The sequence below is a fragment of the Babylonia areolata genome, chromosome 3, assembly GCF_041734735.1.
Source record: "Babylonia areolata isolate BAREFJ2019XMU chromosome 3, ASM4173473v1, whole genome shotgun sequence".
In the NCBI taxonomy this organism is placed as follows: Eukaryota; Metazoa; Mollusca; class Gastropoda; order Neogastropoda; family Buccinidae; genus Babylonia; species Babylonia areolata.
In genome coordinates, this window is record NC_134878.1 from 53,325,970 (window position 1) to 53,352,214 (window position 26,245).

Here is a 26,245-nt window from a genome sequence, read left to right on the forward strand (position 1 = left end):
AGTGGGGGGAGGAGCAAAGGTGTTTGGGAGACAGGGAAGAGAAACATGTGTATATTGGTGTGTTTTGTTTGCCAGGGAGTGAGAGACAAGGATATATGGAAACGATTGTGTTTACCTACATGAGTAAAAGTGTGTGGTGTGTGTGTGTGTGTGTGTGTGTGCAGGAACACATGCATATATATATATATATATATATATATATATATATATATATATATATATATATATATATATATTCTTTTGTAGTATTTTCTTTTTAACGATTCAGTTTATCTGTTTGTGTGTTTCAGGGACAAATTGATACCAGAGTCAGTGATACGGAATATCATGTATCAGGTTCTGCAGGGGCTGTCTTTCATGCACAAACATGGTGAGTTGGGAGTGGGGTGCAGACAGGTTGCTTTTGACAGCAGCTCACTTCATTTTGACACTGATTGATTTACCACTGGAATTGCGCTGTACACAATCTGGCACGAGTCTGTTGAAACAGAGAGAAGTTCATGGTCAGTGCTGTTGCTGTTGTATTGATGTTGCAGAAATGTATTATTTTGACAGAATTCTTGAAAGTTAAGGCATGTTTTTCCATTTGAAAATCTACAGATGACTATATTTTCATAGTTGACAGGTGCAGCAGCTTTGCTCATGATACAGACAGGGGCACACAAATGGTTTTGTGTAGAATTGATGAACATTGCTTAACTATCTTTAACATTGTGAAAATTGTAAAGTAATATGACGAGAGAAAATTATTATTAGCTACAGCACAGGTTTTTTAAAACTCTATTCCGCTCATGTTTGGATCGTCCTGAAATATAAGATAGTTGGTGGTAACATTGGTGGGGTGTGTTTCCCTGTGTAGTTTACAATGTTCTTCCACAGAATTCTGAAGCACTGGTGATAATGTCCCTGTGGTGTGTGTAGTTTATACCAGGGTTTTTTCACAGAGCTGTGAAGCACTGGTGATAATGTAGCTGTGGCATGTATAGTTTATACCAGGGTTCTTTCACAGAGATCTGAAGCACTGGTGATAATGTAGCTGTGGTGTGTGTGGTATACCAGGTTTCTTTCACATAGCTCTGAAGCACTGCTGATAATGGAGCAGGAATGTGTGTGGTATACCAGGGTTCTTTCACATAGCTCTGAAGCACTGCTGATAATGGAGCAGGAATGTGTGTGGTATACCAGGTTTCTTTCACATAGCTCTGAAGCACTGGTGATGATGTAGTTGTGGTGTGTGGGTTCCCAGGGTTTTTTCACAGAGATCTGAAGCCAGAGAATCTCCTGTGTAACGGCACAGACCTGGTCAAACTGGCTGACTTTGGGTTGGCGCGAGAAACACGGTCCCGGCCTCCATACACAGACTACGTCTCCACAAGATGGTAAGCACATCTGTTATGATGTCTTGGCAGAGTCTTTATTGAGCATGTGTTGCTTGTCTTTCTTTATTTGTTGACGGCGTCTCCCATGTCAACTCATTTACGAGTGGTCTGAAAGAGTGGGCTTTTATGTGCATGACTGTTTATTCCCAGCCGTTAAGGTAGCCATACTCTGTTTTCAGGGAAACATACACTTGGTATGTTTGTATTTTGATAACCCACCAAACACTGACAACACCAACCTTTTGACTGCTGCTGATCGGTATGCTCTTCAGTTAAGGGCTGTCATATGAAACAGATTGGTCAGGATGCCGACACCATTATTTATTTGCACTTCTTTCTTCCTCTTAGGATTGCATTACTGTTGTTGAGCAAAACCAAGACTAAAGTACACAAAAAGTGATGATTGCGTTGTGCTTAGAATACATGCTGTGCTTGTCTCTTTTCTCCAAGGCTCAGCAGTTAAGGGGTAAACATGGGCATCTGATTTTCTGCATGTGTATGTGCACAAAGGGCATTAAGGCGCCAGGAAGTCTGCTAAAAGCTGACCTGGGAGATTGGAATAACTCCACTTTTAACCCAATAGGGGCTGATACTGGTATCAAACCTGAGAACCTTGGATTGGAAGTCTAGCACTTTTTTCCACAGCCATTGTGCCCATCAGCAAGGGCTTGGTGTCCTGTTCATAAAGCAGGTCATTTGTTGAAAAAAGAAAAAGAAAAAAAAAAAGAAAAAAAGATTGCACTGTGTTTCTAGGTTGTTGTTTTTTCTCCAGACATTTTGGACATCCAGTTACAAGAATGTTACAGTGGATCTATGTTGTCAAGTCATTGAATTGTGCTTGTTGTTATGTTTGAAGTGATGTACGTACAAGTCTGACATTGGTCTGCTATTTATGTGATACAGGTCTGACGCTGGTCTGCTATGTATGATACAAGAATGTTACAGTGGATCTTTGTTGTCGAGTCATTGAATTGTGCTTGTTGTTATGTTTGAAGTGATGTGCGTACAAGTCCGACATTGGTCTGCTATTTATGTGATACAGGTCTGACGCTGGTCTGCTATGTATGATACAAGAATGTTACAGTGGATCTTTGTTGTCGAGTCATTGAATTGTGCTTGTTGTTATGTTTGAAGTGATGTACGTACAAGTCCGACATTGGTCTGCTATTTATGTGATACAGGTCTGACGCTGGTCTGCTATGTATGATACAAGAATGTTACAGTGGATCTATGTTGTCAAGTCATTGAATTGTGCTTGTTGTTATGTTTGAAGTGATGTATGTACAAGTCTGACATTGGTCTGCTATTTTTGTGATACAGGTCTGACGCTGGTTTGCTATGTATGATACAAGAATGTTACAGTGGATCTATGTTGTCAAGTCATTGAATTATGCTTGCTGTTATGTCTGAAGTGATGTATGTACAAGTTTGACATTGGTCTACTATTTTTGTGATACAGGTACCGTGCCCCAGAAGTGTTGCTACGTTCCACCAACTACAGCTCTCCCATTGACATGTGGGCTGTTGGCTGTATCATGGCTGAACTCTACACCCTCCGACCCCTCTTCCCTGGCAGCTCAGAGATTGACGAGATTTTTAAGATTTGCTCAGTTCTAGGCACACCAAAAAAGGTGTTGTAACCATTGTGATGGTTCAAAATGTGTTCAGTATATTGCATGTTGAAGGAGCAATTCAAACCTGAAAACGCACCAACTTTTGTGAACCATTTGTTTGGGTAAAAAAACAAAAAAAATCTTTTCAGATATGCCACACATTGTTCAAACTAAGATTGCAAGAACAGTGTTTTTCTAAAGAGTAATGATGTTGAAGCTACACAATTTTCCACAGAAACAAGAATATTTTTAGTCTACCACCATTAAATGATTCATATTCAGCAAAGACTGCCTCCATCATATTGGCCTAAATAGTTGCAATAGACGCTGTTGGAGAGATAAAATTAAGAGGTGCAGCAAATTTGTTTTTTCTGAAAATTTCAACATCATTTGATTTGATGAGTCCATGAAAGATTATTTTTTAAACTTTTGATCCGCATGCCACTTTTGATGCTGATGCTGTGTTTATTGAATGACATTGTTAACAGTGAATTATTTACTTTAGGTGACTGGCATCTGTGACAGTCCAAATAGCATTTACAAACTGTCATTATATGGAAAGCAATGCATGAGACCATTGGAAATGAGTATTAAAATTCGGACTGTAAATAATTTCCCACTGTAAACATAAGCATGAATAAAACAACCATTTTTTGTGACGGAAAAAAGAAAGTGAATGTTTGCACACACCCACAGACACTCACACCCTGTTCCCCTCTACTCCCCCCCACACACACTACACACACAAAATACACACACACACACACTTTGTATTGTATTGTATTGTATTGTATTCTGTTCTGTTCTGTTCTGTTCTGTTCGACTCCCACACAAATACACACACAACCACACCCCCAGCCCCCAACACCCCCCCCCCCCGACTCCCCTCCACACACACACATTTCTAGAGGTGGTGTTGGTCTTTTGGTCTTACAATGCAAGCAGCTAACCGTGAAACGCTATGCCCTGACTGCTGAACAGGAGGACTGGGAGGAGGGGTTTAGACTGGCAGCAGCCATGAACTTCCGCTGGCCACAGTGCGTGGCCACCAACCTCCGGAGCCTCATCCCCAATGCAAGCAGCGAAGGCATCCAGGTCATGAGGGACATGATGGCTTGGAACCCTCACAAACGACCCACAGCAGCTCAGGTAAGGAATACAGAAAGACTCTTTTTTTTTCTACAAAGGATATCATTTCTTTTTTCTGCAGAGGATATCTTTTTCTTTTATCTGCAAAAGATATGATTTTTGTGAAGTGACTGAAGTGGAAAAATGTCACAATCATCTGTTTATCATGGCTTGGATCCTACACAATGGCCCACAGCTGCTCAGGTAAGAAATGCAGAAGGATTCTTTTTTCTACGAAGAATTTTTTTTTAAAAGTGACTGAAGTGGAAATATATCATAATCACCTGTTTATCATGGCTTGGAAACCAAAGAAATGACCCACAACTGCTCAGGGAAGAAATACGGAAGGATTCTTTTTTTCTGCAAAAGATATGATTTTTTGTTTAAGTGACTGAAGTGGAAAGATGTCATAATCATCTGTTTATCATGGTTTGGAAACCACACACATGACCCAAAGCAGCTCAGGTAAGGAGTACAGAAGTACTCTTTTTTCTGCATTGGATACATCTTTTAGGCAAATGAAGTGGAAAGTTGTCATAATCTGTTTATCAGGAGAAAAATATTTCTTGTGATATGAGCCGCCACCCAAGTTTCAAATTTTATTGACAGAAAGCTTTATCATGTTTGATGTGGCATTGTTTTTTGTTGTTGTTTTTTAACCCTTGTATTGCCAGCTATATTTAAGCTGCTGACAGCTGCTAGCTGGCTAAGTCAGCTGGACAGTACAGCTGGAAACTGGCTATGCAGCAGAGCTGTCAGTGTCACTTGTCAGTTCACTTGATGTGGCACAAACTCTTCTCCACTGTCACTGTCAGCAGCAAAATCATTATCCATCAACTGACTTTCATTTAGACTTGCAGTTTGTTGTCCCGTATATTGTGGTCCAAATCAAGACTGCTGGTTTCAGTCTGAACTGGTTGAAGAACTCGCCATCGTTCAAATTAAGTTTAAAAAATCCTCTGAAAATCGCTTCAAACTGCACGGGAGTTGGTTCAACAATGAGAAGGATGTTTCTGGTACATGTGGCAGGAAGTGCTGGCTAAGTCTGGTGTTATTTATTGAAGAGTAGTGCAAGTTTGTTAGCTCTCATGCTCAAGTCGCCGATCGGCTCCAGCAGAGTTCTCCCTACAAGTCGCCATGCAGCGACTGTTCTGGTCTCACTGGAAGTCGCTGAGTGGTGACTGAAGCGACCAAAGGGTTAACTGTCAAAACTCCCTGACAGCAGCAATATCAATAACATTGAAAGTATGAGAGCATATTTTAAATTCTGTCTGGTATTATTATTTGGACCATAAAAAAACAAAAGCTGTTATGTTGCACAATGTTTGTGGTTTTTGTTCTTCGAGCTGGGCAACATGTTTTTAATTACACATACTTAACCGTGACCCAACTAGTGCAGACTCCGGCAGGGGTCTGACATTCCTGCCTGTGCAAACTACTATCCGCCTATGCGGAGAAAATGAAACTACGGCCGATAACCTCCCGGAAGTAGGTAACCTCCCCTTTGTCCCGCTGGCTAATGCCCTCTTTTTCCGGCAGCCATTATGACTCCTGTCCTGTGCTCTCCATACGGCTAAGTTTTTTTCGTATTTTCTGTCTGTCTGTCGATTCTCTGGCGTTCTTGTTTTTTGTCAAATTTTGTCTCGAACCAGGTCACATAATTATATGGTTCGATTGGGATATCTGGCTAAAATTAAGGCGCGATCGATATCGATTCGCGGACACTCTGGGCCCTCTATTTCTGGCCCTCTCAACAACGCCAACCCGACGCCTCCCCCACTTTCTTCGCTTCCTCCGGTCGACTCCAGACCTCCACCACCTCCTGCACCCTCTCCGGCGACTTCTAGGGGTACGTTACCCCATACTCAGGTCAGTGGTGCCATTGATGCTTTCCTTTTCAATTCGCGAACGAAGTCGACGCGATCCGCGTTTCTCGGCCCTGCCAGTCGGTAGGACACCCGAGTTGATCTCCTCTATCACTTTTCCCATGTCAACAATGGAATGTGCCATAACCCCTTTAATTACACATACTGGGAATGTGCCATAATCCCTTTGGAAAACAACACCATACACTGGCTTTGGATCCGCACGCTAGACTGGGCCCTACGTGCGATGCGTCCGTGGCGGCGGCCATGACATTGGCTCACATGCCCCCCACGCGGCATGCCTCTTCCGTCTCGGATCCTATGGCGACCGAGGCGCTTAGGGATGCCCTCCCCAGGGGTAGGGAGGAAGGTGGACCACTAGGGGACACGCTTGCCCGTGTGTGTTCACCCTCCCCTTGTCCGATTTTCCGATCCAAGGGAGACAACTCCTGCTTCAGCACCCTTGCCGGTGGCCGCCGCAGTTACTTCCCTTTACCGGCATGGCTCCTCGCCAACAGTGCAGGTGCGTGCTCAGTCCCTTCAAGCTTTGCGGTGATGACCCCATTTGCCACACCGCCGGTTGCTGCTGTTTCCCATCCACTAATGGCGTCTCAGCAAGCTGCTCAACCAAACAACCAGCAACCCATTGGGAACTTGCTGCGGCAATTATGCACTGGTGCCACACCTAGCGCCTGCTCCACTCCTTGCGCACAGAGCAGATGCGTGCACAGCCCATTGAACTTCGGCAGTGACAGTTTTTTCTGCCCCACTGCATATCTCCACTGTTACCCAGACTAATATCGGCAATTCCACGTCGGAGTGCCTCTTGATAACTCGATTCTGCCACTCGACAGTGCTCGGGCCGATCATGTCTGGTTACGGCGCCATTATGCCACATGTCCCCACCGTTTCGCGTCCGATGGCGACCGATTCGGTTCGGGATGCCCACGGCACTAAGGGACATTATTATTATCGGTTAAGGTGGCATAGAACCACGGACTCTCGCACGCAGCATGACGCTCCTCCCTCTACAGCGAGGAAACGTCACACCGGGGGATATGTGCTCTAAAGACACCATCCTTTTCACCGAATATCGGCGCCAAGGGAGACAACTCCGCATTTCTAACCGACACAGCACGTCACTCCTGCCCCCCGTGCTGTCCACCTACGATATTTCTTCGAATTCTCATTGGGTCCGCATGCCCATTCATGGACTTTACACATCTTTGCACAGCAACTACACCTTTCTTGCTGTTTCTCAGGCTATTGGTGACTGAACTTTGGGGTTCCTCATCCCCCACACACGCACACTGCCCTCTGCAGGCAACCAGTCCTGTAACCATTCTCTTCTTGTGATACACAATAACAGGAAATAAATCACAATATTTCCCCTTCTGTCCTTTTGATTTTTATCACAATCAACAATCACGAAATATATATATATATAGCTATATAGATGTATATATAGATGTATGTATGTATGTATGTATATATATATATACATAAAAAAACAAAAAAAAACCCAAAAAACCCCCATATATATGTATATATATATGTATGTATATATGTGTGTGTGTGTGTATGTATATGTGTGTGTGTATGTATATACGTATATATATGCACACACATATACACATATATGTCTATGAGATATCTTGCTACATTTATTCACTTATAGATGTATACTTATCCCTCAGAATACACATGCGTGTGCGCTTATGGGATAGGTTCAGACAACTTTCTTATTAACATGTACAATTATATTTCTATCTCTATTCATTCACATCTATTCATTGAGATTCCCTACATAGCAATATAGGCACACTTGCATTTGCGGCCTTCTGTCCACAATGCCCTGAACTCTCTGCGCCTACGTACTTGCACTTTATTCATATGTGTATGTACATCTCATATTTAGGTGCATACACAGAGCCCTTTCCATTACTGATTATGCACACTTACCCATTTACTTGGCTATATCTGTGCACGCTACACGTATGCTTATACAGCCGCTTATTTCTTGTGTTTCGATCCCTTGTCATTGGCATATTTCTGACATCAATACTTGAGTTGATGGAAGTTTATATTCCCTTTGCACATGTATGTATTCATTTTCTTAAATTCATCCCTACCTCGCTTTCGGAGGACGACTGCACTCACAGACAAAACTGCCTCATTCACGCCTGAATGTATGCTCCTTCACATTTTAGTAGTGGCTAGTCCTTAGGGACCCACACACCCCCTTCCCACCCACAGGGCTAAGAATGCCCTCGCTTGGCGCAAGGAGGGACAAGGCAACCCAACTCATTTGCCTACAACAATCAACCACAGGGCTGGAGACGCCCTAACTTGGCACAAGGAGGGATGAGGCAGTCCAACTTAGAAGTGCCACTCCGGACACACATGCCCTTCATTCCTCGCCAGTTTGTAAGGCATCCCTTCTTCCCCCCCTTGCCAACAACAACCTTTTGTTTGCACCACTGTGGTTGTGACAACAGCTCCACACGGGCCCTACATCCTAGCCAGCCTTCCCATGAAGGGGTGTCAATCTTTGATTCCCAAAATTTTTGCGGACCCAAAACTGCCCACTGAGCAGAAGACAATCACCCTAAGCCCATCTCTTCCACTCCTCTCTAGTAGCAGAAGGCCTGGGTCATAATTGTTTTCCTCTACATTTGGGAGAAAGGCTTACTGACGAGGACGGATGTGTCTCACAGAGCACAACGAACCGTCCATTAGCCACAGGGGTGTACCTTACTGCCGACTCATACCAGCACGGCAGATGCCGCATTCAAGCACATCAGTTCGCCCCATCACCTTGCTTGAACAGAGATCCAGCATCAACGTCTCAAACAGTTGGCGTTTGAAAGCACTTTCTGCACTTGGTCTTCCCTGCCCGATCCTTTCAGCCTCAACACACAACCACTGCTGTGGTTACAGATGGCCACTCCTTCTCAAGCTCTGTCTTTCCAATGAGACACTTCCGGGGGGTTTCTAGCCTAGGCAGGCTATCCCATCATGGAGCCCCAGCCTTCAGTCAAGGGCCTGTCAGAGGATGACTTGGTTGTCACTTCAGAAGCAAGCACCATGCCTTTCAGACACATGGTTGCACCACAAGACCCCGTCAACTCTTTCCGGCTCCCTTACATTGCAATATAACCTGCATGGTGGACACCTTCATCCCTCAAGCACACAGCAACTGTTTCCTGATTTACCCATGCTGATTGGTGCCCTCCTAGGAACAATATATGATAATCAGTCATGTACGACAGTCACCATCGGAACAGCAGAGGAGGCAACTGCTGTCCCAACTATTTGGGCTGGAATTCGATTATACAATTTCCAGTAGAGAGTGTTTTGTCTAAGTTGCATCCCCGGTCCCTCGATCAAGAGGGCCTTAGGACGGATCCCAATGGCTAGTTAGGCCCAAGGCTACAGCACTAAGTCCCAGTGCAATTTGACTTCCAGTCTGAGAGACACAGTCATTCATGAAAGGCTAAGCTGCAAATGACTTCCCTTTGCAATTCAGAAACCACTGATAATACAGCTCTCACTTTGCAGTTGGCCATATTGGAAACGTATGTCAGATCACTGCTTTGATGTAAATAGCCAGTACAACACATCTTGAGCCACTTACCTCCCTGCCCCCGCCCAGCTCCATCCCAGACTCAGTGCGCACCATACACAGCCAGAGGCCTGTCATGGATCTGGTCCCCTTTCTCACTACAGAACCTTCAGCAAAAAATTTTCCCCATGGAAACCCTCTTCCATTTGGTATTCCACCACAGAATGAGACTGAGTGACATGTGGGCGCATGAAACGCACTTCCACAGCCTGATCCAACCCAGCCATTGACCACCGACAACTATCTGCAGGTGGCTCCAACATGCCACACTCAGGTAGAGAAGCCACTAAGCCTTCCGTAAGCCCCTTCGTGATGATACCTACCTGGGCAATTACACAACCCTGTCCCAGAGGCACCAGGGACATCAAGTCTTTTGTTGCCAAATGTCTGCCATTCTGTGCATAGGCAACATACCAGTGCTGTCATTTTTTGGCAATGACAAAAAAGTGGTGGGGGGAGCACCCATTGCCTGTCAGCTCGCATGGAGGAGCTCTACAGATCTGGCTGTCATGCCTAAGGCAAGCCCAACATGGCAACCTACCTCTGTCTCATGCCACAGTTTCCCTCAAAACCAAAAATCACTTCCACTATCGGCCCACATCCGATGTGGAATCATCAGATCAAACCACATGTGCATCTCCTTGCATTGACGCTCAACCGCGCTCAAATGAGACAACCCTATAAGGGTACATGTTTCCTTCCCTTTCTTTGATTCGAAGGGCTCTCAGTAAAGTGTGGATTCAACCCACCGACCCGATTTTCTTTGCCCTACGTTTATCAGCACAGCTGTGGTCCACAGACCTCCCCCACAATACGACTGCGGACTTCAGTCTTCTTTGCCCGCACCGATATCCTTAGGTGGCACAGTACACTCTACTTCGTCAAATTCTACTTGAGGGACATCTGTCGCTTTAGGGATGATGGCTCATCGACTTCTACCAGATACCAGGCCATCACAGCAAACAGACGGTAGAACAGGCGAGCCCTCCACCTTGTCGCGCTATTCTGCACTAGTTGGGTCACGGTTAAGTATGTGTAATTAAAAGGAAATTTTCTATCTAAAATTATGTTTAAATAACATACTTACCGTGACCCAAATTTAAGACCCTCCCGTCCTCCCCGCTTCCTGTTCTCCCTGCTCGCTGCGCTGGTGATGGCATATTGCCGTCAAAAGAGGGCGTTAGCCAGCGGGACAAAGGGGAGGTTACCTACTTCCAGGAGGTTATCGGCCGTAGTTTCATTTTCTCCGCATAGGCGGATAGTAGTTTGCACAGGCAGGAATGTCAGACCCCTGCCGGAGTCTGCACTAGTTGGGTCACGGTAAGTATGTTATTTAAACGTAATTTTAGATAGAAAATTTCCTTTTGAATCTATCTGTTGTTATTGTTTGACCATGAAAACCCAAAGCTGCTGTCTTGCCCCAGTGTTTGCAGTTGTACTCCTTCTTCCATTGGATTAAGTGTTTTTGAATCTGTGCAGTATTATTGTTTGACCCATAAAAACCAAAAGCTGTTGTGTGTTGCATAGTGTTTGTGGTATTCCTTCTTCCATTGGACAAAGTGTTTTTGAATCTGTGTAGTATTATTGTTTGACCCATATAAACCAAAAACTGTTGTGTGTGTTGCAACAGTGTTTGCAGTACTCCTTCTTCCATTGGACAAAGTGTTTTTGAATCTGTGTAGTTTTATTTGTTTGACCCATATAAAGAAAAAGGTGTTGTGTGTGTTGCAACAGTGTTTGCAGTAGTATTCCTTCTTCCATTGGACAAAGTGTTTTTGAGTCTGTGTAGTTTTATTGTTTGATCCATATAAACCAAAAGTTGCAATAGTGTTTGCAGTAGTATTCCTTCTTCCATTGGACAATATTTTTGAATCTGTGTAGTTTTATTGTTTGGCCCATATAAACCAAAAGCTGTTGTGTATGTGTTGCAACAGTGTTTGCGGTACTCCTTCTTCCAAGTGGGCAACAACCTTGGAATGGGGTCCATGTCCCGACCAGCAGAGACGGTCACCAACCCCTCCCCGGCCACCGCCCTGGTCAAGAAAGAGGCGCGGCAGGAGCCACAGCCAAAGACATTTCCAGAGTCCCGCCCTGCCCCCATTCGCTTCAAGGAACCATCCATATTGCAGGACTCTCCCAGCCACATCCTGCCTGCCATATCTAATCAGGGCCCTCGGCAGAATGAATCTGTAGGTTTCTGTGTTGGGATGTTTGTGGCTTACACACACACACACACACACACACACACACACACACACACACACATATATATATTCATATATACTTATTTAATTTTATATATTATATGTGGTTGTAGTGTGAGCCATGTAGCTTAACACCAGAATGGTTTGGTTAAGAAAGTTTGTATTGTATGCATCATACTGCAATTTCCAATTTGCAGTCCACTCTAGGGCAGCTAATGTCCAGTTTAATGGTGTTATATCCCTTCTTTTATGATCTTATAAATATTTGGATTTGCATCCATGTCCATGAATGCCATTAAAAACAGAGAAATTTCAAAATAACCATTGCCTTAGGTTGTTTATATTGTCTCAGTGCTCAAAATCAGTTATGGAGATTGGTTTCTCACTCTGCCACACGCAGACAAAAGAAGAAAAAAAATCATTCACTGTTACGTTCACTGTTATTTGTTATGCTTTGGTTTCTTTTGTTGTTGTTGTTTTTGAAGAAGGAAGGACATTTTAGCAGACTTACATATTCAGTATATTAATGTATTACTGTTGATAATTTTATGAATTAAATTAATAGATAAAGGACAGTCTACAAGTGGAACTTAACCACATTTCTGTTTTTTGGTTTAATGAGCTGTGGATAAAGTTTAAAAGGTTAATAAGTTAAAACCTTTTTAGACTTCTTCTTCAGCTCATGCAGCCACAAACACTTATGCTGTGCAGTTCTATTTCATGCCTCTCCTTTGTCTACTCAGCATGAAGTTTGGCTGTCTTTAAAAAAGACTGTGTTAGGCTGAAGTGAACATAACTCTGCCTTCTCTTGACAGGACACATTTGCCATGACAGTCACAAAGAAGCAGAGTGGTCGAAAGCGCTGGGGTGGAGGGGGTGGTCTGTCTGACACCTGGGATGACTGGAACGATTTTGACTTTGGGAGTCCCAGCAAGAACACCAAGAAAATGCCGGCCATTGGCGCACGGGCAAACAACAAAGAAAATGATGAGGACGACGATTTCTTGGGGTGAGGTGGCAGATAAGGTAGGGTGGGCACTGCAGTTCTGTGGGTTTGAAAACAGCACTTGAGCCTTCTTTCTGAAGGATCTCTCTGTGTGTGCTGTTCACATGGGAAACAGTTTACTTTTTTTCCCAACTCTGTATGTGTGTGTGTTTGAGTGCATGTACATATGCTTCTCTTTGTGTGCTCTAGTGATGATTTTTTCCATTGTCTTTTTTTGCATTTTGGAGGGGGGGGGGGGGGGCTGGGGGGGGGGGGGGCAGGGTGAAACAGTTTTTATTTTCTTTATTAGTTCATTTGAAAAAAACAATTTGATTATTTAAGAAAAGGTAATAGTGCAGAGATAAATTTGTTGTTACTGTTTTTATTCTGAGTTCTATCCTTTGATGATTACTTTAAGATTTTTTTTTTATGTGATAAGACATAGAACAAAATGAACAGTTCCAAAGTAATATGAAAGGCATCCTGAATGTTGGAATGTGTTCAAGAATGTGTCCAGACTGACTCCAGTGGAATTTACACTCAGTAGTAACGACCATGGAAAATGTATATTCTCAATATTACCTTCATGTGTTTTCCCATTTATTGAAAGGTGAGGATGTTAGAGAGTTCCTAATTGGTGGTGTTGTGGCCTGGTGTTGATGCGTCCACCTTGGAAGTGAGAGAATCTGAGCCCAGGGGTCCCACACTCGGCTGTATTATCTCCCCCTCCACTAGAACTTGAGCGGTTGTCTGGACGCTAGTCATTCGGATGAGACAATTTCAGCCAGTGTCTAGTATGTGTTTTAATGTATATATATATACATATATGTATGTATAAACAAACAAAATGAACGGTTTTGTGTCATTGTCAGGAGCCTGTTGAGCAAGAAGCCAGCCTCCAAACCAGCGGCCAGAATTAACTCGGGACAACGCACATCCAACAGCTCAGCCAAACAGCACTATGTGAGCAAGGCCAGATACATGCCAGGTGAGACAGCATGGTTGACTGGTACTGATCGTATTACATGACTTCTTTCTTCAGTGGAAATTGTTGGTACTGATCGTATTACATGACTTCTTTCATCAGTTGAAACTGTTGGTTCTGATTGTGTCACATGACTTCTTTCTTCAGTGGAAACTGTTGGTGCTGATTGTGTCACATGACTTCTTTCTTCAGTGGAAACTGTTGGTACTGATTTTGTCACATTACTTCTTTCTTCATTGGAAACTGTTGGTTCTGATTGTGTCACATGACTTCTTTCTTTAGTGAAAACTGTTGGTACTGATTGTATTACATGACTTCTTTCTTCAATGGAAACTGTTGGTACTGATCGTATTACGTGACTTCTTTCTTCAATGAAAACTGTTGGTACTGATCGTATTACATGACTTCTTTCTTCTATTGTTTAATGTTTGAATTATTAGTAAATTATTGAGAGGGCTCAAAACTTGTCATCCCATTGCTGTTTAGTTGTTGAATTGTTAGTGAAGAACAGAGAGGGCCTACAGGCGGTGCAGCACCGGCTGGGAGCGCGCGCAGTTTGACCGTTGTAGTTATGTAACGTTTGGCGGACCCAACACGACAGAGGTGTGTGTGGGCAGTATTTGAAATTGTGTATGGGGCCGAAACTGCCAGGTGTTAAAACCACTGTGGCCAGTATGTATGTGGAAGACAGCCTACAAGCGTCAAAGCAAAGATAAGTGATTTTTCTGTGAAGTTGATTAATAATTTGTTATCGCGTTATTGTTTAATGTTGGAATTATTAGCAAATTATTGAGAGGGCTCAAAACTTGTCATCCCATTGCTGTTTAGTTGTTGAATTGTTAGTGAAGAACAGAGAGGGCCTACAGGCGGTGCAGCACCGGCTGGGAGCGCGCGCAGTTTGACCGTTGTAGTTATGTAACGTTTGGCGGACCCAACACGACAGAGGTGTGTGTGGGCAGTATTTGAAATTGTGTATGGGGCCGAAACTGCCAGGTGTTAAAACCACTGTGGCCAGTATGCATGTGGAAGACAGCCTACAAGCGTCAAAGCAAAGATAAGTGATTTTTCTGTGAAGTTGATTAATAATTTGTTATCGCGTTATTGTTTGATGTTTGAATTATTAGTAAATTATTGAGAGGGCTCAAAACTTGTCATCCCATTGCTGTTTAGTTGTTGAAATGTTAGTGAAGAACAGAGAGGGCCTACAGGCGGTGCAGCACCGGCTGGGAGCGCGCGCAGTTTGACCGTTGTAGTTATGTAACGTTTGGCGGACCCAACACGACAGAGGTGTGTGTGGGCAGTATTTGAAATTGTGTATGGGGCCGAAACTGCCAGGTGTTAAAACCACTGTGGCCAGTATGTATGTGGAAGACAGCCTACAAGCGTCAAAGCAAAGATAAGTGATTTTTCTGTGAAGTTGATTAATAATTTGTTATCGCGTTATTGTTTAATGTTGGAATTATTAGCAAATTATTGAGAGGGCTCAAAACTTGTCATCCCATTGCTGTTTAGTTGTTGAATTGTTAGTGAAGAACAGAGAGGGCCTACAGGCGGTGCAGCACCGGCTGGGAGCGCGCGCAGTTTGACCGTTGTAGTTATATAACGTTTGGCGGACCCAACACGACAGAGGTGTGTGTGGGCAGTATTTGAAATTGTGTATGGGGCCGAAACTGCCAGGTGTTAAAACCACTGTGGCCAGTATTATGTGGAAGACAGCCTACAAGCGTCAAAGCAAAGATAAGTGATTTTTCTGTGAAGTTGATTAATAATTTGTTATCGCGTTATTGTTTAATGTTTGAATTATTAGTAAATTATTGAGAGGGCTCAAAACTTGTCATCCCATTGCTGTTTAGTTGTTGAATTGTTAGTGAAGAACAGAGAGGGCCTACAGGCGGTGCATCACCGGCTGGGAGCGCACGCAGTTTGACCGTTGTAGTTATGTAACGTTTGGCGGACCCAACACGACAGAGGTGTGTGTGGGCAGTATTTGAAATTGTGTATGGGGCCGAAACTGCCAGGTGTTAAAACCACTGTGGCCAGTATGCATGTGGAAGACAGCGTACAAGCGTCAAAGCAAAGATAAGTGATTTTTCTGTGAAGTTGATTAATAATTTGTTATCGCGTTATTGTTTGATGTTTGAATTATTAGTAACTTATTGAGATGGCTCAAAACTTGTCATCCCATTGCTGTTTAGTTGTTGAATTGTTAGTGAAGAACAGAGAGGGCCTACAGGCGGTGCAGCACCGGCTGGGAGCGCGCGCAGTTTGACCGTTGTAGTTATGTAACGTTTGGCGGACCCAACACGACAGAGGTGTGTGTGGGCAGTATTTGAAATTGTGTATGGGGCCGAAACTGCCAGGTGTTAAAACCACTGTGGCCAGTATGTATGTGGAAGACAGCCTACAAGCGTCAAAGCAAAGATAAGTGATTTTTCTGTGAAGTTGATTAATAATTTGTTATCGCGTTATTGTTTAATGTTTGAATTATTAGTAAATTATTGAGAGGGCTCAAAACTTGTCATCCCATTGCTGTTTAGTTGTTGAATTGTTAGTGAAGAACAGAGAGGGCCTACAGGCGGTGCAGCACCGGCTGGGAGCACGCGCAGTTTGACCGTTGTAGTTATGTAACGTTTGGCGGACCCAACACGACAGAGGTGTGTGTGGGCAGTATTTGAAATTGTGTATGGGGCCGAAACTGCCAGGTGTTAAAACCACTGTGGCCAGTATGCATGTGGAAGACAGCCTACAAGCGTCAAAGCAAAGATAAGTGATTTTTCTGTGAAGTTGATTAATAATTTGTTATCGCGTTATTGTTTGATGTTTGAATTATTAGTAAATTATTGAGAGGGTTCAAAACTTGTCATCCCATTGCTGTTTAGTTGTTGAATTGTTAGTGAAGAACAGAGAGGGCCTACAGGCGGTGCAGCACCGGCTGGGAGCGCGCGCAGTTTGACCGTTGTAGTTATGTAACGTTTGGCGGACCCAACACGACAGAGGTGTGTGTGGGCAGTATTTGAAATTGTGTATGGGGCCGAAACTGCCAGGTGTTAAAACCACTGTGGCCAGTATGTATGTGGAAGACAGCCTACAAGCGTCAAAGCAAAGATAAGTGATTTTTCTGTGAAGTTGATTAATAATTTGTTATCGCGTTATTGTTTAATGTTGGAATTATTAGTAAATTATTGAGAGGGTTAAAAACTTGTCATCCCATTGCTGTTTAGTTGTTGAATTGTTAGTGAAGAACAGAGAGGGCCTACAGGCGGTGCAGCACCGGCTGGGAGCGCGCGCAGTTTGACCGTTGTAGTTATGTAACGTTTGGCGGACCCAACACGACAGAGGTGTGTGTGGGCAGTATTTGAAATTGTGTATGGGGCCGAAACTGCCAGGTGTTAAAACCACTGTGGCCAGTATGTATGTGGAAGACAGCCTACAAGCGTCAAAGCAAAGTGATTTTTCTGTGAAGTTGATTAATAATTTGTTATCGCGTTATTGTTTAATGTTTGAATTATTAGCAAATTATTGAGAGGGCTCAAAACTTGTCATCCCATTGCTGTTTAGTTGTTGAATTGTTAGTGAAGAACAGAGAGGGCCTACAGGCGGTGCAGCACCTGCTGGGAGCGCGCGCAGTTTGACCGTTGTAGTTATGTAACGTTTGGCGGACCCAACACGACAGAGGTGTGTGTGGGCAGTATTTGAAATTGTGTATGGGGCCGAAACTGCCAGGTGTTAAAACCACTGTGGCCAGTATGTATGTGGAAGACAGCCTACAAGCGTCAAAGCAAAGTGATTTTTCTGTGAAGTTGATTAATAATTTGTTATCGCGTTATTGTTTAATGTTTGAATTATTAGCAAATTATTGAGAGGGCTGAAAACTTGTCATCCCATTGCTGTTTAGTTGTTGAATTGTTAGTGAAGAACAGAGAGGGCCTACAGGCGGTGCAGCACCGGCTGGGAGCGCGCGCAGTTTGACCGTTGTAGTTATGTAACGTTTGGCGGACCCAACACGACAGAGCTGTGTGTGGGCAGTATTTGAAATTGTGTATGGGGCCGAAACTGCCAGGTGTTAAAACCACTGTGGCCAGTATGTATGTGGAAGAAAGCCTACAAGTGTCAAAGCAAAGATAAGTGATTTTTCTGTGAAGTTGATTAATAATTTGTTATCGCGTTATTGTTTAATGTTGGAATTATTAGCAAATTATTCAGAGGGCTCAAAACTTGTCATCCCATTGCTGTTTAGTTGTTAAATTGTTAGTGAAGAACAGAGAGGGCCTACAGGCGGTGCAGCACCGGCTGGGAGCGCGCGCAGTTTGACCGTTGTAGTTATGTAACGTTTGGCGGACCCAACACGACAGAGGTGTGTGTGGGCAGTATTTGAAATTGTGTATGGGGCCGAAACTGCCAGGTATTAAAACCACTGTGGCCAGTATGTATGTGGAAGACAGCCTACAAGCGTCAAAGCAAAGATAAGTGATTTTTCTGTGAAGTTGATTAATAATTTGTTATCGCGTTATTGTTTAATGTTTGAATTATTAGCAAATTATTGAGAGGGCTCAAAACTTGTCATCCCATTGCTGTTTATTTGTTGAATTGTTAGTGAAGAACAGAGAGGGCCTACAGGTGGTGCAGCACCGGCTGGGAGCGCGCACAGTTTGACCGTTGTAGTTATGTAACGTTTGACGGACCCAACACGACAGAGGTGTGTGTGGGCAGTATTTGAAATTGTGTATGGGGCCGAAACTGCCAGGTGTTAAAACCACTGTGGCCAGTATGTATGTGGAAGACAGCCTACAAGCGTCAATGCAAAGATAAGTGATTTTTCTGTGAAGTTGATTAATAATTTGTTATCGCGTTATTGTTTAATGTTTGAATTATTAGCAAATTATTGAGAGGGCTCAAAACTTGTCATCCCATTGCTGTTTAGTTGTTGAATTGTTAGTGAAGAACAGAGAGGGCCTACAGGCGGTGCAGCACCGGCTGGGAGCGCGCGCAGTTTGACCGTTGTAGTTATCTAACGTTTGGCGGACCCAACACGACAGAGGTGTGTGTGGGCAGTATTTGAAATTGTGTATGGGTCCGAAACTGCCAGGTGTTAAAACCACTGTGGCCAGTATGTATGTGGAAGACAGCCTACAAGCGTCAAAGCAAAGATAAGTGATTTTTCTCTGAAGTTGATTAATAATTTGTTATCGCGTTATCATTTAATGTTTGAATTATTAGCAAATTATTGAGAGGGCTCTAAACTTGTCATCCCATTGCTGTTTAGTTGTTGAATTGTTAGTGAAGAACAGAGAGGGCCTACAGGCGGTGCATCACCGGCTGGGAGCGCGCGCAGTTTGACCGTTGTAGTTATGTAACGTTTGGCGGACCCAACACGACAGAGGTGTGTGTGGGCAGTATTTGAAATTGTGTATGGGGCCGAAACTGCCAGGTGTTAAAACCACTGTGGCCAGTATGTATGTGGAAGACAGCCTACAAGCGTCAAAGCAAAGATAAGTGATTTTTCTTTGAAGTTGATTAATAATTTGTTATCGCGTTATTATTTAATGTTTGAATTATTTGCAAATTATTGAGAGGGCTCAAAACTTGTCATCCCATTGCTGTTTAGTTGTTGAATTGTTAGTGAAGAACAGAGAGGGCCTACAGGCGGTGCAGCACCGGCTGGGAGCGCGCGCAGTTTGACCGTTGTAGTTATGTAACGTTTGGCGGACCCAACACGACAGAGGTGTGTGTGGGCAGTATTTGAAATTGTGTATGGGGCCGAAACTGCCAGGTGTTAAAACCACTGTGGCCAGTATGTATGTGGAAGACAGCCTACAAGCGTCAAAGCAAAGTGATTTTTCTGTGAAGTTGATTAATAATTTGTTATCGCGTTATTGTTTAATGTTGGAATTATTAGAAAATTATTGAGAGGGCTCAAAACTTGTCATCCCATTGCTGTTTAGTTGTTGAATTGTTAGTGAAGAACAGAGAGGGCCTACGGGCGGTGCAGCACAGGCTGGGAGCGCGCGCAGTTTGACCGTTGTAGTTATGTAACGTTTGGCGGACCCAACACGACAGAGGTGTGTGTGGGCAGTATTTGAAATTGTGTATGGGGCCGAATCTGCCAGGTGTTAAAACCACTGTGGCCAGTATGTATGTGGAAGACAGCCTACAAGCGTCAAAGCAAAGATAAGTGATTTTTCTGTGAAGTTGATTAATAATTTGTTATCGCGTTATTGTTTAATGTTTGAATTATTAGCAAATTATTGAGAGGGCTGAAAACTTGTCATCCCATTGCTGTTTAGTTGTTGAATTGTTAGTGAAGAACAGAGAGGGCCTACAGGCGGTGCAGCACCGGCTGGGAGCGCGCGCAGTTTGACCGTTGTAGTTATGTAACGTTTGGCGGACCCAACACGACAGAGCTGTGTGTGGGCAGTATTTGAAATTGTGTATGGGGCCGAAACTGCCAGGTGTTAAAACCACTGTGGCCAGTATGTATGTGGAAGACAGCCTACAAGCGTCAAAGCAAAGATAAGTGATTTTTCTGTGAAGTTGATTAATAATTTGTTATCGCGTTATTCTTTAATGTTTGAATCATTAGCAAATTATTGAGAGGGCTCAAAACTTGTCATCCCATTGCTGTTTAGTTGTTGAATTGTTAGTGAAGAACAGAGAGGGCCTACAGGCGGTGCAGCACCGGCTGGGAGCGCGCGCAGTTTGACCGTTGTAGTTATGTAACGTTTGGCGGACCCAACACGACAGAGGTGTGTGTGGGCAGTATTTGAAATTGTGTATGGGGCCGAAACTGCCAGGTGTTAAAACCACTGTGGCCAGTATGTATGTGGAAGACAGCCTACAAGCGTCAAAGCAAAGATAAGTGATTTTTCTGTGAAGTTGATTAATAATTTGTTATCGCGTTATTGTTTAATGTTTGAATTATTAGTAAATTATTGAGAGGGCTCAAAACTTGTCATCCCATTGCTGTTTAGTTGTTGAATTGTTAGTGATGAACAGAGAGGGCCTACAGGCGGTGCATCACCGGCTGGGAGCGCGCGCAGTTTGACCGTTGTAGTTATGTAACGTTTGGCGGACCCAACACAACAGAGGTGTGTGTGGGCAGTATTTGAAATTGTGTATGGGGCCGAAACTGCCAGGTGTTAAAACCACTGTGGCCAGTATGTATGTGGAAGAGAGCCTACAAGCGTCAAAGCAAAGATAAGTGATTTTTCTGTGAAGTTGATTAATAATTTGTTATCGCGTTATTGTTTAATGTTGGAATTATTAGAAAATTATTGAGAGGGCACAAAACTTGTCATCCCATTGCTGTTTAGTTGTTGAATTGTTAGTGAAGAACAGAGAGGGCCTACAGGCGGTGCAGCACCAGCTGGGAGCGCGCGCAGTTTGACCGTTGTAGTTATGTAACGTTTGGCGGACCCAACACGACAGAGGTGTGTGTGGGCAGTATTTGAAATTGTGTATGGAGCCGAAACTGCCAGGTGTTAAAACCACTGTGGCCAGTATGTATGTGGAAGACAGCCTACAAGCGTCAAAGCAAAGACAAGTGATTTTTCTGTGAAGTTGATTAATAATTTGTTATCGCGTTATTGTTTAATGTTGGAATTATTAGCAAATTATTGAGAGGGCTCAAAACTTGTCATCCCATTGCTGTTTAGTTGTTGAATTGTTAGTGAAGAACAGAGAGGGCCTACAGGCGGTGCAGCACCGGCTGGGAGCGCGCGCAGTTTGACCGTTGTAGTTATATAACGTTTGGCGGACCGAACACGACAGAGGTGTGTGTGGGCAGTATTTGAAATTGTGTATGGGGCCGAAACTGCCAGGTGTTAAAACCACTGTGGCCAGTATTATGTGGAAGACAGCCTACAAGCGTCAAAGCAAAGATAAGTGATTTTTCTGTGAAGTTGATTAATAATTTGTTATCGTGTTATTGTTTAATGTTTGAATTATTAGTAAATTATTGAGAGGGTTCAAAACTTGTCATCCCATTGCTGTTTAGTTGTTGAATTGTTAGTGAAGAACAGAGAGGGCCTACAGGCGGTGCAGCACCGGCTGGGAGCGCGCGCAGTTTGACCGTTGTAGTTATGTAACGTTTGGCGGACCCAACACGACAGAGGTGTGTGTGGGCAGTATTTGAAATTGTGTATGGGGCCGAAACTGCCAGGTGTTAAAACCACTGTGGCCAGTATGTATGTGGAAGACAGCCTACAAGCGTCAAAGCAAAGTGATTTTTCTGTGAAGTTGATTAATAATTTGTTATCGCGTTATTGTTTAATGTTTGAATTATTAGTAAATTATTGAGAGGGCTCAAAACTTGTCATCCCATTGCTGTTTAGTTGTTGAATTGTTAGTGAAGAACAGAGAGGGCCTACAGGCGGTGCAGCACCGGCTGGGAGCGCGCGAGTTTGACCGTTGTAGTTATGTAACGTTTGGCGGACCCAACACGACAGAGGTGTGTGTGGGCAGTATTTGAAATTGTGTATGGGGCCGAAACTGCCAGGTGTTAAAACCACTGTGGCCAGTATGTATGTGGAAGAAAGCCTACAAGCGTCAAAGCAAAGATAAGTGATTTTTCTGTGAAGTTGATTAATAATTTGTTATCGCGTTATTGTTTAATGTTGGAATTATTAGCAAATTATTCAGAGGGCTCAAAACTTGTCATCCCATTGCTGTTTAGTTGTTAAATTGTTAGTGAAGAACAGAGAGGGCCTACAGGCGGTGCAGCACCGGCTGGGAGCGCGCGCAGTTTGACCGTTGTAGTTATGTAACGTTTGGCGGACCCAACACGACAGAGGTGTGTGTGGGCAGTATTTGAAATTGTGTATGGGGCCGAAACTGCCAGGTATTAAAACCACTGTGGCCAGTATGTATGTGGAAGACAGCCTACAAGCGTCAAAGCAAAGAGAAGTGATTTTTCTGTGAAGTTGATTAATAATTTGTTATCGCGTTATTGTTTAATGTTTGAATTATTAGTAAATTATTGAGAGGGCTCAAAACTTGTCATCCCATTGCTGTTTAGTTGTTGAATTGTTAGTGAAGAACAGAGAGGGCCTACAGGCGGTGCAGCACCGGCTGGGAGCGTGCGCAGTTTGACCGTTGTAGTTATCTAACGTTTGGCGGACCCAACACGACAGAGGTGTGTGTGGGCAGTATTTGAAATTGTGTATGGGGCCGAAACTGCCAGGTGTTAAAACCACTGTGGCCAGTATGTATGTGGAAGACAGCCTACAAGCGTCAAAGCAAAGATAAGTGATTTTTCTCTGAAGTTGATTAATAATTTGTTATCGCGTTATTATTTAATGTTTGAATTATTAGCAAATTATTGAGAGGGCTCTAAACTTCTCATCCCATTCCTGTTTAGTTGTTGAATTGTTAGTGAAGAACAGAGAGGGCCTACAGGCGGTGCAGCACCAGCTGGGAGCGCGCGCAGTTTGACCGTTGTAGTTATGTAACGTTTGGTGGACCCAACACGACAGAGGTGTGTGTGGGCAGTATTTGAAATTGTGTATGGGGCCGAAACTGCCAGGTGTTAAAACCACTGTGGCCAGTATGTATGTGGAAGACAGCCTACAAGCGTCAAAGCAAAGATAAGTGATTTTTCTGTGAAGTTGATTAATAATTTGTTATCACGTTATTATTTAATGTTTGAATTATTTGCAAATTATTTAGAGGGCTCAAAACTTGTCATCCCATTGCTGTTTAGTTGTTGAATTGTTAGTGAAGAACAGAGAGGGCCTACAGGCGGTGCAGCACCGGCTGGGAGCGCGCGCAGTTTGACCGTTGTAGTTATGTAACGTTTGGCGGACCCAACACGACAGAGGTGTGTGTGGGCAGTATTTGAAATTGTGTATGGGGCCGAAACTGCCAGGTGTTAAAACCACTGTGGCCAGTATGTATGTGGAAGACAGCCTAGAAGCGTCAAAGCAAAGTGATTTTTCTGTGAAGTTGATTAATAATTTATTATCGCGTTATTGTTTAATGTTGGAATTATTAGCAAATTATTGAGAGGGCTCAAAACTTGTCATCCCATTGCTGTTTAGTTGTTGAATTGTTAGTGAAGAACAGAGAGGGCCTACGGGCGGTGCAGCACCGGCTGGGAGCGCGCGCAGTTTGACCGTTGTAGTTATGTAACGTTTGGCGGACCCAACATGACAGAGGTGTGTGTGGGCAGTATTTGAAATTGTGTATGGGGCCGAATCTGCCAGGTGTTAAAACCACTGTGGCCAGTATGTATGTGGAAGACAGCCTACAAGCGTCAAAGCAAAGATAAGTGATTTTTCTGTGAAGTTGATTAATAATTTGTTATCGCGTTATTGTTTAATGTTTGAATTATTAGTAAATTATTGAGAGGGCTCAAAACTTGTCATCCCATTGCTGTTTAGTTGTTGAATTGTTAGTGAAGAACAGAGAGGGCCTACAGGCGGTGCAGCACCGGCTGGGAGCGCGCGCAGTTTGACCGTTGTAGTTATGTAACGTTTGGCGGACCCAACACGACAGAGGTGTGTGTGGGCAGTATTTGAAATTGTGTATGGGGCCGAAACTGCCAGGTGTTAAAACCACTGTGGCCAGTATGTATGTGGAAGACAGCCTACAAGCGTCAAAGCAAAGATAAGTGATTTTTCTCTGAAGTTGATTAATAATTTGTTATTGCGTTATTATTTAATGTTTGAATTATTAGCAAATTATTGAGAGGGCTCTAAACTTCTCATCCCATTCCTGTTTAGTTGTTGAATTGTTAGTGAAGAACAGAGAGGGCCTACAGGCGGTGCAGCACCGGCTGGGAGCGCGCGCAGTTTGACCGTTGTAGTTATGTAACGTTTGGTGGACCCAACACGACAGAGGTGTGTGTGGGCAGTATTTGAAATTGTGTATGGGGCCGAAACTGCCAGGTGTTAAAACCACTGTGGCCAGTATGTATGTGGAAGACAGCCTACAAGCGTCAAAGCAAAGATAAGTGATTTTTCTGTGAAGTTGATTAATAATTTGTTATCGCGTTATTATTTAATGTTTGAATTATTTGCAAATTATTGAGAGGGCTCAAAACTTGTCATCCCATTGCTGTTTAGTTGTTGAATTGTTAGTGAAGAACAGAGAGGGCCTACAGGCGGTGCAGCACCGGCTGGGAGCGCGCGCAGTTTGACCGTTGTAGTTATGTAACGTTTGGCGGACCCAACACGACAGAGGTGTGTGTGGGCAGTATTTGAAATTGTGTATGGGGCCGAAACTGCCAGGTGTTAAAACCACTGTGGCCAGTATGTATGTGGAAGACAGCCTAGAAGCGTCAAAGCAAAGTGATTTTTCTGTGAAGTTGATTAATAATTTATTATCGCGTTATTGTTTAATGTTGGAATTATTAGCAAATTATTGAGAGGGCTCAAAACTTGTCATCCCATTGCTGTTTAGTTGTTGAATTGTTAGTGAAGAACAGAGAGGGCCTACAGGCGGTGCAGCACCGGCTGGGAGCGCGCGCAGTTTGACCGTTGTAGTTATGTAACGTTTGGCGGACCCAACACGACAGAGGTGTGTGTGGGCAGTATTTGAAATTGTGTATGGGGCCGAAACTGCCAGGTGTTAAAACCACTGTGGCCAGTATGTATGTGGAAGACAGCCTACAAGCGTCAAAGCAAAGATAAGTGATTTTTCTGTGAAGTTGATTAATAATTTGTTATCGCGTTATTCTTTAATGTTTGAATTATTTGCAAATTATTGAGAGGGCTCAAAACTTGTCATCCCATTGCTGTTTAGTTGTTGAATTGTTAGTGAAGAACAGAGAGGGCCTACAGGCGGTGCAGCACCGGCTGGGAGCGCGCGCAGTTTGACCGTTGTAGTTATGTAACGTTTGGCGGACCCAACACGACAGAGGTGTGTGTGGGCAGTATTTGAAATTGTGTATGGGTCCGAAACTGCCAGGTGTTAAAACCACTGTGGCCAGTATGTATGTGGAAGACAGCCTACAAGCGTCAAAGCAAAGATAAGTGATTTTTCTGTGAAGTTGATTAATAATTTGTTATCGCGTTATTGTTTAATGTTTGAATTATTAGTAAATTATTGAGAGGGTTAAAAACTTGTCATCCCATTGCTGTTTAGTTGTTGAATTGTTAGTGAAGAACAGAGAGGGCCTACAGGCGGTGCAGCACCGGCTGGGAGCGCGCGCAGTTTGACCGTTGTAGTTATGTAACGTTTGGCGGACCCAACACGACAGAGGTGTGTGTGGGCAGTATTTGAAATTGTGTATGGGGCCGAAACTGCCAGGTGTTAAAACCACTGTGGCCAGTATGTATGTGGAAGACAGCCTACAAGCGTCAAAGCAAAGATAAGTGATTTTTCTGTGAAGTTGATTAATAATTTGTTATCGCGTTATTGTTTAATGTTTGAATCATTAGCAAATTATTGAGAGGGCTCAAAACTTGTCATCCCATTGCTGTTTAGTTGTTGAATTGTTAGTGAAGAACAGAGAGGGCCTACAG

The 26,245-nt window shown here is 43.6% G+C and overlaps 1 protein-coding gene across 3 annotated transcripts in view; it reads left to right on the plus strand.

Moving 5' to 3' along the window:
- LOC143280100 (serine/threonine-protein kinase ICK-like) overlaps positions 1-26,245 on the plus strand; it is a 95,465-nt gene that overhangs the window by 4,188 nt on the left and 65,032 nt on the right. For all 3 annotated transcript variants that reach the window (XM_076584640.1, XM_076584642.1, XM_076584643.1), the window contains exons 3-9: positions 291-370; positions 1,247-1,379; positions 2,839-3,010; positions 3,974-4,141; positions 11,545-11,799; positions 12,630-12,823; positions 13,672-13,787. In XM_076584640.1, the coding sequence (XP_076440755.1) occupies positions 291-370; positions 1,247-1,379; positions 2,839-3,010; positions 3,974-4,141; positions 11,545-11,799; positions 12,630-12,823; positions 13,672-13,787 (1,118 nt within the window). The remainder of the gene's footprint in view (positions 1-290; positions 371-1,246; positions 1,380-2,838; positions 3,011-3,973; positions 4,142-11,544; positions 11,800-12,629; positions 12,824-13,671; positions 13,788-26,245) is intronic.